General features: G+C 40.8%; 1 protein-coding gene across 7 annotated transcripts in view; it reads right to left on the bottom strand.

Moving 5' to 3' along the window:
- DOCK10 (dedicator of cytokinesis 10) overlaps positions 1-15,426 on the bottom strand; it is a 247,672-nt gene that overhangs the window by 133,128 nt on the left and 99,118 nt on the right. For all 7 annotated transcript variants that reach the window (XM_038748917.1, XM_038748915.1, XM_038748916.1 and 4 more), the window contains exon 4: positions 5,727-5,809. In XM_038748917.1, the coding sequence (XP_038604845.1) occupies positions 5,727-5,809 (83 nt within the window). The remainder of the gene's footprint in view (positions 1-5,726; positions 5,810-15,426) is intronic.

The following is a 15,426-nucleotide window of genomic DNA, read 5'->3' as shown; positions in this document are numbered from 1 at the left end:
AGAAAGAAATCAGGAAGAACACTGGAATTTATTGATTAATTTTCTATAGTGTTTGTTACATGCTTATTATGTTCTAGGCACTGTACTAAACACTGGGATAGATACAAACTGAACAGTTTGTACACAGTCTCTGTCCCACATAGCGTGAGAAGCATGCTGAGTCCCCTCCTTCCTCTCCCGCTCCTCCCATCCCCCCGCCTTACCTCCTTTCCCTCCCCACAGCACCTATATATATATATGTTTGTACATATTTATTACTCTATTTATTTATTTATTTATTTTACTTGTACATATCTAGTCTATTTTATTTCGTTAGTATGTTTGGTTTTGTTCTCCGTCTCCCCCTTTTAGACTGTGAGCCCACTGTTGGGTAGGGACTGTCTCTATATGTTGCCAACTTGTACTTCCCAAGAGCTTAGTACAGTGCTCTGCACACAGTAAGCGCTCAATAAATACGATTGAATGAATGAATGAATGAATGCTGAGAAACAGCATGGCTTACTGGAAAAATCTTGGGAGTCTGAGGTCGTGGGTTCTAATCCTGGCTCTGCCATTTGTCAGCTGTGTGACTTTGGGCAAGTCACTTAACTTCTCTGTGTCTCAGTTACCTCATCTGTAAAATGGGGATTAAGACTGCGAGCCCCATCCGGGGCAACCTGATAACCTCGTATCTCCCCCAGTGCTTAGAACAGTGCTTGACACATAGTAAGCACTAAACAAATATCATCATCATCCGTGACTCAGTGGAAAGAGCCCGGGCTTTGGAGTCAGAGGTCAGGGGTTCAAATCCCAGCTCCACCAATTGTCAGCTGTGTGACTTTGGGCAAGTCACTTAACTTCTCTGTGCCTCAGTTCCCTCTGTAAAATGGGGATTAAGACTGTGAGCCCCCCATGGGACAACCTGATCACCTTGTGACCTCCCCAATGCTTAGAACAGTGCTTTGCACATAGTAAGTGCTTAATAAATGCCATTATTATTATTATTATTATCATCATCATCACATAGGGCTCACAATTTTAATCCCCATTTTACAGATGAGGCAACTGAGACACAGAGAAGTAAAGTGACTTGTCCAAATCCACACAGCAGACAGGGGCAGAGCTGGGATTCAAACCCAAGTCCTTCTAAGTCCCAAGCCCACGCTCAGTTCACTAAGTCATGCTAAGTCTTATTGAACACTTACTGTGTGCAGAGTACTGTACTCTGAACTAAGCTCTAGGAGAGAATACACAGATTTGGGGCACAGTGAGTTAGCTGGCACTAGAGGAGTGAACTGTGCGGGCTGGGCTGTAGTAGGATATCAGTGAGGTAAGGTGAAAGGGGGCAACTTCAGAATCAAGAACTTGCTCAAAGAAGTTTATTATAGCGACAGAGGTTTGTGTCATGCCAACTGCACTCTGTTTTACCTGCTCATTATGCTCCTGTGCCCATTAAGTACATTGTAAACCACGTCCGCCCCAACCTCTGGTGGGCAGAGACTCTGTGCAACTACATAGTGACTTTTAACTCATCTTGTATAATACCATTTTACATTTATATAATCCCTGTGTTTTGAGAGCTTAAATCATTTTGCTGTTTTTTGTTTTTCCTATTAATTGGTAAGGGCTCAATGTTTTGGAGTTAGGGCTGAACAGGAAACCTTCCAGTCTTCTCTTCTGAATACGTTTTTATTTTTCAGACCCCAGACTTCTTGTGGGTCAACTATATGAAAGTCTGAATACAAAAAATGGGATAAAAGAAGACCTTCATTGTCAGGCAATCGTATTTGTTGAGCACTGTACTAAGCGCTTGAGGAGAGTACTGTATAACAATATAACAGACATATACTTTTCCTAAATTTCATTTAATAATAATGTTGGCATTTGTTAAGCACTTACTTTGTGCCAAGCATTGTTCTAAGCTCTGGGATAGATATAAGGTTATTAGGTTTTCCCGCTTGGGGCTCACAGTCTTGATCCCCATTTTACAAATGAGGTAACTGAGGCAAAGATAAATTAAATGACTTGCCCAAAGTCACACAGCTGACAAGTGGCGGAGCCGGGATTAGAACCCATGACAATAAATACAATTGACGATGATCTCTGACTCCCAAGCCCATGCCCTTCATTCATTCATTCATTCATTCATTTATTCAATCACATTTATTGAGTGCTTACTATGTGCAGAGCACTGTACTAAGCGCTTGGGAAGTACAAGTTGGCAACATATAGAGATGGTCCCTACCTAACAACAGGCTCACAGTCTAGAGGGGGGAGACAGACAACAAAACAAAACATGTGGACAGGTGTCAAGTCAACAGAATAAATAGACATAAAGCTAGATGCACATCATTAACAAAATAAATAGACTAGTAAATATGTACAAGTAAAATAGAGTAATAAATCTGTACAAACATATATAACAGGTGCTGTGGGAAGGGGAAGGAGGTAGGGTGGGAGGGGCTGGGGAGGGGGAGAGGAAAGAGGGGGCTTTCCATAAGCCACATGGCTTCTCACACTGATTTACCAATCATTTTTACATGTCTATGAGAAATTGACAGTAAGGGCAATTATAATCAATGGACAGGCACTCCTGAACCCACCAGTATGAAAATAATTGAACACTAATATTCATATGAAAGACCTATGTTTTTTAACTTCCAATTGCTCTGGACACTTTGTTTCCTCTCCCCATGTTATCAGTCTTGTGAAGCTGCTCACTGTTCATTTCAGCTGAACTTTTGCAACTGCTTAATATATATCAAGCAAATTGCTTGATTCTCTTAATTGTTTATATTAATATAATTTCTTTTTGATGTTTTTCTGAGTTTCACTTTGAATAATTAAATAGAAACCTCTAAAGCTTTCCTTCTTTCTCTGAATGGTTTGCTCCCTCTAGCTACTTTCTTTGACTCCGTTTGGGTGTAGCCCCAACACAAACTGAAAAAAAGTCTGCCTCAGTTACTTCCACTCATTTCTTTATCTTACTAATCTTCTTTTCTCACTCTATAAAGATTTTAAATTTCCCATGATTACCGAGTGCCTGAAGTTTCTTTTTCTTTTAGTCAAACAGGCAGATTCTCTGAAAAGTGAAAAAGTCTTTTCTTTTGCTTTGCCTCTGATAAATTAAATTAATAATGATAAATTAATTTCTGTTTAAGGAAAGGAAATGGGGTATGGAGATATGGACAGATTTAGTGGATTGGAAGAACAGATAGAGGTCTTGGAGAAGGAATTCATTTATATAAAAAAGAAAAGAAGGGACAACTCAATACTTTTGTATGAGTTCACTTTCAATCTGTCTGCTGCCAATACTCTGTTCCTAAGTTGCAATCACTTCCCAGTAGAAGACTATTTTCAGAAAGGGGAAGTCTTTTTCTAGTGAAAAACACTTTGCATGCAACTATCAATCTAGAAACATGTGACAAACTGAATGACAGAACTTGACTGAAAGAAGTAAAAAGAAAATGAGTTCCAAATACTGCAGGATGAATCCAGTGCTGTTTTGGGTTTACTTATGTGTACTATTAAAACATGAAGTGAAAATAAGTATACATGGTTATATGAAAAAGAAAAATGATAAGTGGTATATGCAGAAAAGTTTAATCTTTCTTTCTGGAAATTAACTTGCAACTTGGCAGGCATAAGGTGAGACCTTGGACACGCTGATGAAACAATGTGAGAAATGCACTAATTTTTCAATATTGGAACCTTTAGAGATGGAAGGTAAGACTGTCTCAGCAGCTTGCATAGAGCTACTTTTGCAGAGGTTCCCTCAAAATGCTACTGACTTGTCCTGGAAGCTCTGGATATTGTTAATTTAGAGCCTGGCTTTCACTTCTTCCCCAAGCCATGTGGACTCTGGGGTACATCACGATATCCTTAAAGATTAGGGATTTTAAAATTATTTCTTTCTACAAGGAAACAAGATATCTCTTTAGGGGACCATTTCCCTTTATTCCTGTTTTTAGTAAACAAAACAGATAACACACCACAGGAATACATTTATGATATTTCATAAGAATCAACTACTTTCATATCTTCTCAGTTCATTGCATGACAGTCTCTTCAGAGGACAGAATTGATTCCACAAGGAGCATTGGATACCACAGGCTCAAAATTGGGCTTGGTGAAAATAAGAATTATACCAAGTACAACTTCTAAGGCTAAGAGGCCCAGTTTTAGTATAGGATCAGTGTTGTTAAGCCCAGGACTCTGACATCAGCTTCTAGTAGCAGCTACACACCTCCAAGATCATGGAGGAGAGAGTAAGTTTCGTTTGCCCCTTTCCTCATGCTTGGCTTGAAACAGCTTTGGAGGGATATTAGTTGGTTTTCATACCCTCCCTCTCTCCCAAAGCACTTGAATCACTGCCAGCTTGTACTAATCATCTTGATTATCACTGCAGGGTCTTTGGGATGCCTGACCTAGGAACTGCTCCAATCTGCCTTAGCCACACATCCTTTGTGTGGGTGGCACTTCTCAGGTGAGCCAACCTTTTCCTCCACATAAGGCTGTGCACAAGGGTCTCTCTGCAGCCCTATAACAGCCCACTCTTCCCTTTTCAGGCAAATGAGCTGGGGTAATTATCACTACAGCCCATTCATTCAATTGTATTTATTGAGTGTTTACTGTGTGCAGAGCACTGTACTAAGCACTTATTACATGCTCACTGAGGAAGGGATGGTGGGGTGCTGGCCCCCCACTTAGCCTCAGTTCAGGGACTTTCAGTTGGAAGTCACTTGAGATCCTGTTATCGCCTGCAAAGTTTTCAGATAGATGACTGCCAAATGAAGAAGTCCATTTGTGGAGTTAGTGTGCAGTAGACCTTCCTTCAGAAACAGCCACTACTTCTCTTTTTGACTCCATCCTGTAGCATGTCGTGCTTGGGAACACTAAACATTTCTCTCCCTTGACCTCCTCTGTGGGATTTATTTAACTCTGAGGTGGGATAACTTCCTCTGGCTTTTGACAATAGAATTCCACCAATCAGGGTTGACTTGTTTTGAAAAACACTCAAGACATTCATTTTCCCTTTAACCACATCTTCCACATGCTTATTTCTGCACCCAGGGACTAGAAACCTCTTAGAAGGACTGTGATAGCATAGCCACAATAAACAATTACACCTCATTGAGACTTGGAAATTCATGGTTTGGAGGTTGTTGATGCCTCTATATTAAGAGGGCAGAATCCTCAGAGATATAAGTCATCCTTCTCCCTGTACCCTAGGAGCAGCAAACAGAATAAGAGCCTTCTGCATCTGTCTCCTGCATTCTAACCTTTGCAAACAGACATATACACATCTTTAAGTTCTGTTGCTTCCCCCGCCCTTTAACTTATTTTAGAGTGTAACTCCACCCCAAAACTGTAAGCTCCTTGAGGGTAGAGATCATGTTTACTCACTCTACTGGATTCTCTCATGTTCTTAGTACCGTGCTCTGCACACTACAAGAGCTCAATACATACTATTTAGATTGAATGATCGAAAACATAAGGGAAAACTGCATACACAGAGGAGGAGTGACAGGAAAATACACTCCAGGTACCATGAATTTCTTGGGTCCCTCATTGCTGGCTTCCACCCCACCTATGCCATATCCCCTCTAAACTGGAAGCACAAGAAACACAGATCAAACACATCTCCTTTGGGCAAGGGTACAGTCACAAATTTTAAAGCATCGATATTCAAGCAAAGATGTACAGTAATCAAACAGTGGAAATGGGGAATTATGAAAGTCTCTTACGGTGGCAAATGTCGAATGTCCCCCGCATATCGTTCATATTTGTAGTTTACGACGTACCACTGGGAACTGTAAAATTTACATGCCTAAAATGAGAGGAAAAAAATGAGAGAGGAATTTGAACATTTTCAGAGGACAAATAAAGCAGAGGTCCCTTTATTATCATTTTTGGAAAGCTGACCAAATTGCCGGATTAGAAGCTTGGTTACTTGCCTTTTACAACTGAGTGGCATACAGTATTTTCCATTAGAATGAAAGGTCAGTCATTTTCTTAGACACATGTAGGCTGGAAAGGGACCAAACTAGCTGATTTACTTAATATTCCTGCATCATAGAAGGGATAAGGTAACCTCTCTGAATCAGTCCACATATGGGCTTCTAACTGGGCCTTGAAGACATCCAATTCAACAGCTTCCTTTGATGGGTTTTTCCAATTCTTGATGGTTCTTAATAATGAGAATCTTTGCTCTTATTTCTGCCTAATCATTCTGATGCAGTTTCAGTACATTCTTTCCTCTTAACCTAAGTCTTGTTATAGCACCTTTTTTGCATTGTTAAAAACAGTTTTCAGATTCATTGTTCCCTGAAAATTTTCGGTTATCTTGGCTTCAGAGAAGCAGTCAGATCTGTTGGTTAAACAATCACCTGTTAGTATATAATTTTGAAACCTTCACCTGATATCCAAAAGCTGGAAGAAAACAATACCACTAAACAGAACAAAACCTGTTCCTTTGCATCTTTCTATGTTGTCATAGCCAATTCAATTATAAAACATTTATCTTTTTTAAAAATGTCATGTTGAATCTTGGACACTTTAAATCCCTTTATTTACCCTCAAGATACCATTCCTCACTCACCTTATCCACATTTGTGTCATGTGAATTCTTTCTACATCAGACTTGTATTAGCTTAGTACAGTGCTTTGCACACAGTAAGCACTCAATAAATACGACTGAACGAATGAATGAGTCTTCCCAATTTAGACCACTAAGGAAGGATGTGGGTCATATTCTATACTTCTGTATGCTCTCTATACAAACCTCCCGGGACAGCCAATGATCTTATGTAATTTTTAAATGTGTCTCCTTCACAATCACGGCAGTTAAACAATGGTACAAAGAAAGTTATACTCTATTTTTCATTCCAGCTCCTCTACTCACTCTTGGTAAAGTACTTAACTAAACTTTTGGTTCCTTTTTGTATGAAAAAATGAGTTCACCTGATGCATTAAGAATTTATATGCTCGTGCTTTATTTCTGCCTAATGACTTTAGAGTAATTCTATTATAGCTCCCTGAGGTTAGGCTTTGCAGATCCCAGCACACCTACCAGAGGGAGGCATGATAGAGTACCCTGCCTTTGACCATTCATTGATTCCATCGTATTTATTGAGCGCTTACTGTGTGCAGAGAACTGTACTAAGCGCTTGGGAAGTACAAGTCGGCAACATATAGAGACGGTCCCTACCCAACAACGGGCTCACATGGGTCAAGCACCAAACTGTGCTGGCTTCTTTACGCTGTTCTCTCCTCCTGAGGGAAAGTTCGGCCTAGTGGGGAGAGCATGACACTAGGAGACAGGAGAGCAGGGCCCTAATCCTGCCTCTGACATTTGCCTGCTGTGTGACCGTGAGTGTTACTTCATTTCTCATCTGTAAAATGGGGGAAAAAAATTCCCTAAGACTGTGAGACAGGGACTGTGGCTGAGTAGCGTGAAAAGCATAGTGGCTTACTGGGAAGAGCCTGGACTTGGGAATCAGAGGTCGTGGTTTCTAATCCCACTTCTGCTACTAGTCAGCTGTGTGATTTTGGGCAAGTCGCTTAACTTCTCTGGGCCTCAGTGACCTCATATGTAAAATGGGGATGAAGTCTGTGAGCCCTATGTGGGACACCCTGATTATTATGTAACTACCCAAGCACTTAGCCCATAGTAAGCGCTGAACAAATGCCATCATCATTATTATTACAGCGCTCAGAACAGTGCTTTGCACATAGTAAGCGCTTAATAAATGCCATTATCATTATTAGTGTTGTAACTACCCCAGTACTTAGCACGATGCTTGGTACATAGTAAGGGCTTAATAAATACAATTATTATGTTTCCCATCATCTAGGCAACAGTAAACTAGTAGGGGAAGAAAAATAGTGCCAGAAATATAGTGAATTTTGCACAAAATTGCTATGTAGTCTGTCAGAACCAAGAATTTGGCTCAGTTTTGTGATCACTGAGAAAAAGCCTTTTTATGTACTGAAAGCCAATGATTAGAAATGCTGGCAATGGGGTGTCACAGGGGGGCTAACTGCTCTTCACCATTCCTACCCTTCCCTAGTCCTTTCCTATTTTTGCCTCAAATTGCAGGACAGGGAAAGTGCAAACCTCTACAATTTTCAGCAGTTCATGCTTGCTCCTCCAGAATGACAGGTTGGATACTTTGAAAATTCACCAAGATGCAAAGTCAAGTTATACAACAGAACTGTGCTACCGATATTAAACATCAAAGTTACATACTGGGGTACTTCTACACTGACAGTCACTCATTTTACAGAAGAAGCATATTTTCCCCATTGGTTTGAAATCCAATGCTTGCCTCGTTGGAAATGTCCATATAGATGACTGGCAATTTGCAGAGTTCTTTATTTGGCTATGGCAGGCACACTCTTAGTTATATAATACATTGGTTGGATGCCAAATAAAGCTTTAGGGTAACTGCCAATAACAGAAAACGTTTTTATGATATTTGTTAAGCATTCACTATGTGCCAGACACTGTACTAAGTGCTGGGGTAGATAAAAGCTAATCAGGTTGGACACAGTCCATGTCTCACAGTCTTAATGCTGTAAAATGGGGATTAAACACCTGTTCTTCCTCCTGCTTAGACTTTGAGCCCCATGCAGGACAGGAACTGTGTCCAACCTAATTAACTTATAGATATAGGTATACCCCAGGGCTTAGAAAAGTGTTTGACACATAATAAGTAAGCATTTAACAAAAGTCATAAAAATTGCTCATTTTACAAATGGGTTAACCGAGGCACAGAGAAGTGAAGTGACTTGCCCAAGGTCACACAGCAGACAAATGGTGGAGCTGAGGTTAGAACCCAGGTCCTTTGACTCCAAGGCACATGCTCTTTCCACTAGGCCATGGTGCTTCCATCTGTTCTTTCTCAGCAATTCTAACTTTTCCCTTTGAGTGGGTCAAAGCACCCTGGAAGCTAAAGGGTTGATGGTGGAAGGAGCAACTTTTCCCCAAAACTTTGAAATGGTTATCTTTTTTCTCATCTCGCCTAATCTTTCCAAGAGTAGTTACCTCCCAAAACTTGCCATCTCTTGCCCCTACCTCTCATGTTCTCTTTACAAATCAGAATTTGTTTAACCTGCAATAGGAATGTCACATTACAGCTCAACACTGTTTACAGTTTGCTGGATTCATGGTTCTTGGTGCTCAGTTTAAATACAAAAACCAATAAACATACATTATCGTTCAGAATGCAAAGTCCATTTGATAAATTACAATATTTGGACACTCTCTTGAACCTATTAATTCAGATCCAATTCAGATCCAGATTCAGGTCTCACAAACCCGCAAACTTGGTGTCATCCTCGACTCCACTCTCTCGTTCACCCCTCATATCCAACCCGTCACCAAAACCTGCCAGTCTCACCTCCGCAACATCGCCAAGATCTTCCCTTTCCTCTCCACCCAAACCGCTACCCTGCTGGTTCAATCTCTCATCCTATCCCGACTGGATTACTGCATCAGCCTCCTCTCTGATCTCCCATCCTCCTGTCTCTCCCCACTTCAGTCTATTCTTCACGCTGCTGCCCAGATCATCTTTGTGCAGAAAGGCTCTGGGCATGTTACTCTCCTCCTCAAAAATCTCAGTGGCTACCAGTCAACCTACGCATCAGGCAAAAACTCCTCACTCTCGGCTTCAAGGCTGTCCATCACCTCGCCCCCTCCTACCTCACCTCCCTTCTTTCCTTCTCCAGCCCAGCCCGCACCCTCCGCTCCTCGCCGCTAACCTCCTCACTGTGCCTCCCTCTCACCTGTCCGGCCATCGACCCCCGGCCCACGTCCTCCCCCTGGCCTGGAATGCCCTCCCTCCACACATCCACCAAGATAGCTCTCTTCCTCCCTTCAAATCCCCACTAAGAGCTCACCTTCCCAGATTGAGCCCCCTCCTTCAATCAATCAATCAATCAATCAATCAATTGTATTTATTGAGCACTTACTGTGTGCAGAGCACTGTACTAACTGCTTGGGAAGTACAAGTCGGCAACACATAGAGACAGTCCCTGCCCAACAGCGGGCTCACAGTCTGTCCCCCTTCCCATCCCCCCGCCCTACCTCCTTCCCCTACCCACAGCACCTGTATATGTGTTTGTACAGATTTATTACTCTATTTATTTTACTTGTACATATTTACTATTCTATTTATTTTGTTAATGATGTGCATCTAGCTTTACTTCTATTTATTCTGATGACTTGACACCTGTCCACATGTTTTGTTGTCTGTCTCCCCCTTCTAAACTGTGAACCCGTTGTTGGGTAGGAACCGTCTTTATATGTTGCCAACTTGTTCTTCCCAAGTGCTTAGTACAGTGCTCTGCACACAGTAAGCGCTCAATAAATATGATTGAATGAATGAATGAATAAATACGATTGAATGAATGAATCCAAAAGGTGAGCTAATTGTCTCATGTCATCAGGGAAGCAGCATGGCTTAGTGGAAAGAGCACAGGCTTGGGAGTCGGAGGTCATGGGTTCTAATCCCAGCTCCACCAGTTATCAGCACTGTGACTTTCGACAAGTCACTTCACTTCTCTGAGCCTCAAATATCTCATCTGTAAAATGGGGATGAAGACTGTGAGCCCCATGTGGGACAACGTGATTACCTTGTATCTACTCCAGCGCTTAGAACAGTGCTTGGCACATAGTAAGCACTTAACAAATACCATAACTATTATTACTATCAGGGTTATTCTTTCAGAATTCTCAAGATCCTGTATTGTTCTAGAACCAAGATGAAGTTTTTGTTTCTTTGGCGGTTGGGGATAGAAAGCATTTCTATTATTATAAAACAAAGGCTCATCTTTAAAAAACTAAGTGATTATATTCACACATTTATTTAGCTGAGGCTACTCTACTCCTCCCTTTTCCTAGCCAAGTGCTGTTTGTGTTAACAATGACCCTCCCTTCCTTCCTTCCTTCCTCCCTCCCTCCGGCCATCCATCCCTCCCTCCCTTCCTCCCTTCCTTCCTCTGTGTCTGTCTTTCTCTCTGTCTTTCCTTTCTCTTGTTTTTTCTCCCCCCCACCCATCTCTCTCTGTCTGTGTGTCTCTCATTTTCTGACGCCTCCAGGATCCAAGGTGCCAGCCACCACCATGATGACTGGAGGCTATCTATTATTCCTTGTGAACACATAAAAAGAGTCTTTGCTGTACTGATACGCTCCATTAGCTTCCAAGCTACCTGAGGGCAGGGAACATGTCCACCTACTCTACTATACTGTACTCTTCCTAACCCTTAGTATAGTACTTTGTAAACACTGAATCTGCAATAAATAGCATTGATTGATATGCTACAGGCAGTACCTATTTCTATTTTTGAGATGGCATCATGGCATCCCAATATTTCCAAGGCCTCTGGTTCTTCTACCCTGAGTTTGGTCTGAATCCACAACGTATTTCAAATGCATTGAATAAGTAATCTTAATTTTTGAAGGACTTTGAACACATGGTGTGTCTAATAAAGAAAGAATGGATCATCATTTCTATTCTACAAATGAGAAACCTTGTCATGAAAAGTTAAAAGATTGTCAGCAAATTATCGAAGCAATTATCGATTATACTTATTGAGCCCATACTGTGTGCAGAGCACTGTACTAAGTGCTTGGAAGATTACAACATAAGAGAGTTGATAGACACATTTCCTGATCACAATAAGTTTATATCCTTGTGGACAGGGATCACATCTACCAACTCTATTATACTGTACTTTCCCAATTCATTCATTCAATCATATTTATTGAGCACTTACTGTGTGCAGAGCACTGTACTAAGCGCTTGGGAAGTACAAGTTGGCAACATATAGAGACAGTCCCTACCCAACAACGGGTTCACAGTCTAGGAGGGGGAGACAGACAAGAAAACAAAACATATGGACAGGTGTCAAGTCACCAGAATAAATAGAAGTAAAGCTAGATGTACATCATTAACAAAATAAAGTAGTAAATATGTACAAGTAAAATAAATAGAGTAATAAATCTGTACAAACATATATACAGGTGCTGTGGTGAGGGGAAGGAGGTAAGGCAGGGGGATGGGGAGGGGGAGAGGAAGGAGGGGGCTCAATCTGGGAAGGCCTCCTGGAGGAGGTGAGCTCTCAGTAGGGCTTTGATTGCTCTGCACATGTGCTCAATAAATACCAGTGACTGACTGATTGGAAGAGCAAGTCAGAAAGTTTTCCATCAAATATCTTCTGCTCTGTGCTTACAAGGACTGAGGGTTTCTTTGTAATAAACATCTAGAATAAACAATATGTAACTGAAAGAGCTTTTAGCACCTAATACTTTGACATACTTGCATTGGATCTGGACTTCAGGAATTTGACACTGAGGGTGAGACTCACATAGGCCTACGTTTTCCATCGCTTTCAAAACAACAATGCAGTATCATATTGAGGTCCCATGTCCAGGAACTTGAGCTATAAAGCTTAATATGGCTTTTTTTCCAAACATCATATCATTGGGCCATAAAATTACATCAGTGCACAATGAGAGTCAGAACATGGAGTCAAATGTATGTTGGGTGTTATTATTTACTTATTTTCATGGTATTTATTAAGTGCTTACCATGTGCCAGGCACTAGACTAAGCACTGGGGTAGATACAAGCTAACCAAGTTGGACACGGTCCACGTCCCACATAAGGCTCACAGTCTTTATCCCTATTGTACAGATGAGGTAACTGAGGCAGAGAAAAGTGACTTGCCCAAGGTCACACAGCAGGTCCTTCAGACTTCCAGGCTCTTGCTCTAACCACTAGGCAATGCTGCTTTGACATAATCTGATGTCATAATTTTTCCTGAATCAGAATTAAACATGTACTGTCATTTAAAAATGCTTATTGAAATGGAATTGGTGTTGAACCGAAAACATATTTTGATTAGGTTTGATTATGGCTCTGCCACTTGTCTGCTTTGTGATCTTGGAGAAGTCACTTAACTTTTTCTGTACAACAGTTTCGTCATCTGTAAACTGGAAATTAAATACAACTTCCCTACTACTTAGAATGTGACCCCTATGTGGGACAGGGCCTGTGTCCAACCTGATTATCTTGTATCTACCTCAGTGCTTATTACAGTGTTTGGCACATGGTAAGTGCTTAATAAATAACATTATTCATTTTATAATGGTATTTGTTAAGCACTTAGTATGTGCCAAACACTGTACTCTTCTACGTGTTGGTGTAGATAGAAGCCAACCAGGTTGGACACAATCTATGTACCATATGGGACTCACAGTCTTAATCCCCATTTTAAAGATGAGGCAACTGAGGCAAAGATAAGTTAAGTGACTTGCCTAAGGTCACAAAGCAGACAAGTGGCAGAGTAAGGATTAGAACCCAGGTTCTTCTGTCTACTGGGCCAATCCTCTTTCCGCTAGGCCATGCAGTTTCTTTATTCTTAGCCTTATTATTACTATTATTTATTTTTCACTCTGCTGATTTGAACTATTATTGATTTGAACCTGGGCTTTAACCAGAAAAGTTAAATCGCAGCTACAGTTAGTCAACTGTGAACTGTTACTATGCTTCAGATTTCCTAGACATCCTAGACAATGACCAAATCCTCCTGGAAACTCAAAGAAGTTGAGAATTAGTGTGGCTTAGTGGAAAGAACAGGGGATTGGGACTCAGAGGTTGTGGGTTCTAATCCCTGCTCTGCCACTTGTCAGCTGTGTGACTTTGGGCAAGTCACTTAACTTCTCTGTGCCTCAGTTACCTCATCTGTAAAATAGGGATGAAGCCTGTGAGCCCCACGTGGGACAACGTGATTATGCTGTATCTCCCCCAGCACTTAGAACACTTTTGAAAAGAACTTAAATACGATTGAATGAATGAACAGTGTGTGGCACATTAAGCGCTTAACAAATACCATCATTATTATTATCATTATTAAAAGCAGGTTGAGAAATGTCATGGATTCTTCATATGTCAGAGCACAGGCTGGGAGTCAGGAGGTCGAGATTTCAGTACCAGCTCTGCCACTTGTCTACTATGTGACCTTGGCCAAATCCCTAAACTCTGTGCCTCAGTGTCTGCATCTGTCTAATATTCTCCCTACTTCTTAAACTGTGAGCTCTGTGTGGGACAGGAACTTTGTCCAATCATGGGTTCTAATCCTACCTATGCCACTTGTCTGCTGTGTGACCTTGGGCAAGTCATTTAGCTTCTCTGTGCCTCAGTTATCTCATCTGTAAAATGGGGATTAAAAGTGCAACCTCCTTGTGGGGCAACCTGATTACCCTGTATCTACCCCAGTGCTAAGAACAGTGCTTGGCACATAGTAAGTGCTTAACAAATACCATTATTATTATTATTATCAGATCTATTTGGAACGTATCTATTTGGAGCTATGTGTTGGCTCATATGAAATGCTTTTATAAACACCATTATCATATGTCTAATGATTTATAAACTTCTCGACTTTGAGGGGATCTGCCTTCATGAGTGCCTCCTGATTGTCTAGTCAGCCCAATTAACAGCTGATGACAGAAATATTGTTGGCCTCACATCTCCTCACTTATTCCACTGCCAGTCTTTTATATTCTCCCCCAAATGGTAAAGAGATAGAGCGAAAGATCTGGAGGTCAATCTCGTATCTACTCTGGTGCTTAGTACATGCTTGGAACAATGTAAGCACTTCACAAATACCACCTTTATTATTATTATTGTTAGGTGGGATCAGAAAAGATGAAACACAAGTAGGTGCATATGCTGCCATCAGGTTCCTTAAGGTTGAGCACACAGGATGGAATCGGGGAGGTTCACTCCAAAATATAACTGTCTGGCAAATTCCATGATATCGTTAGGTTGCCATTTAACATTAGGTATACCCTAAGGAATTTTTAGTCAAACGTGTGTTTTTCTAATGATATTATATACAAATAATGAAGTCTTTCCAGTGCAAATCCACCTGCTATGTAGTGACGATGATTTGCCTTGAAGGTAACAAAATTGGATTCTAATTCATATCACTAGTGGAAAACACGCTTTTGATACACATCTATTATTATTCAATTATTCCTTTTTCTTATACTCCTTGATCACTGGCCTGTTCAACTTAATTTTCATTCATTTTCTGCAACATATAGAAAGCTGTTTTCACAGTGGAGAAAAGGAAGCCAATTTAGAAGTGCTACCAGTTGCAGATAGAGGTATTCGTTGTCATGGTTTACTATTCCTGGACAGAAGCTAAAGTAAATCTCCTCAGCTCTGAAAATGATAAGCATTTTCTTTTCAACTTCCTTATCAGCTATTTCCAAGTATAAATAATTCGAATAAAACTAGGAACGAAATGAAACTGAGCCAATGTTTTTCACATGAGTATCCTCATTGTCCCCAGTGTGAGATTACCCAGTTTTTGGCATTTTGTGGATTCAATCCTTATTCCTAAAACATCCTTATTAATGAATCATAAACTC

Source organism: Tachyglossus aculeatus, chromosome 7 (assembly GCF_015852505.1).
Source record: "Tachyglossus aculeatus isolate mTacAcu1 chromosome 7, mTacAcu1.pri, whole genome shotgun sequence".
NCBI lineage: Eukaryota > Metazoa > Chordata > Mammalia > Monotremata > Tachyglossidae > Tachyglossus > Tachyglossus aculeatus.
The sequence above is the reverse complement of the archived record's forward strand: the minus strand, read 5'-3'. Positions and strand labels throughout refer to the sequence as shown.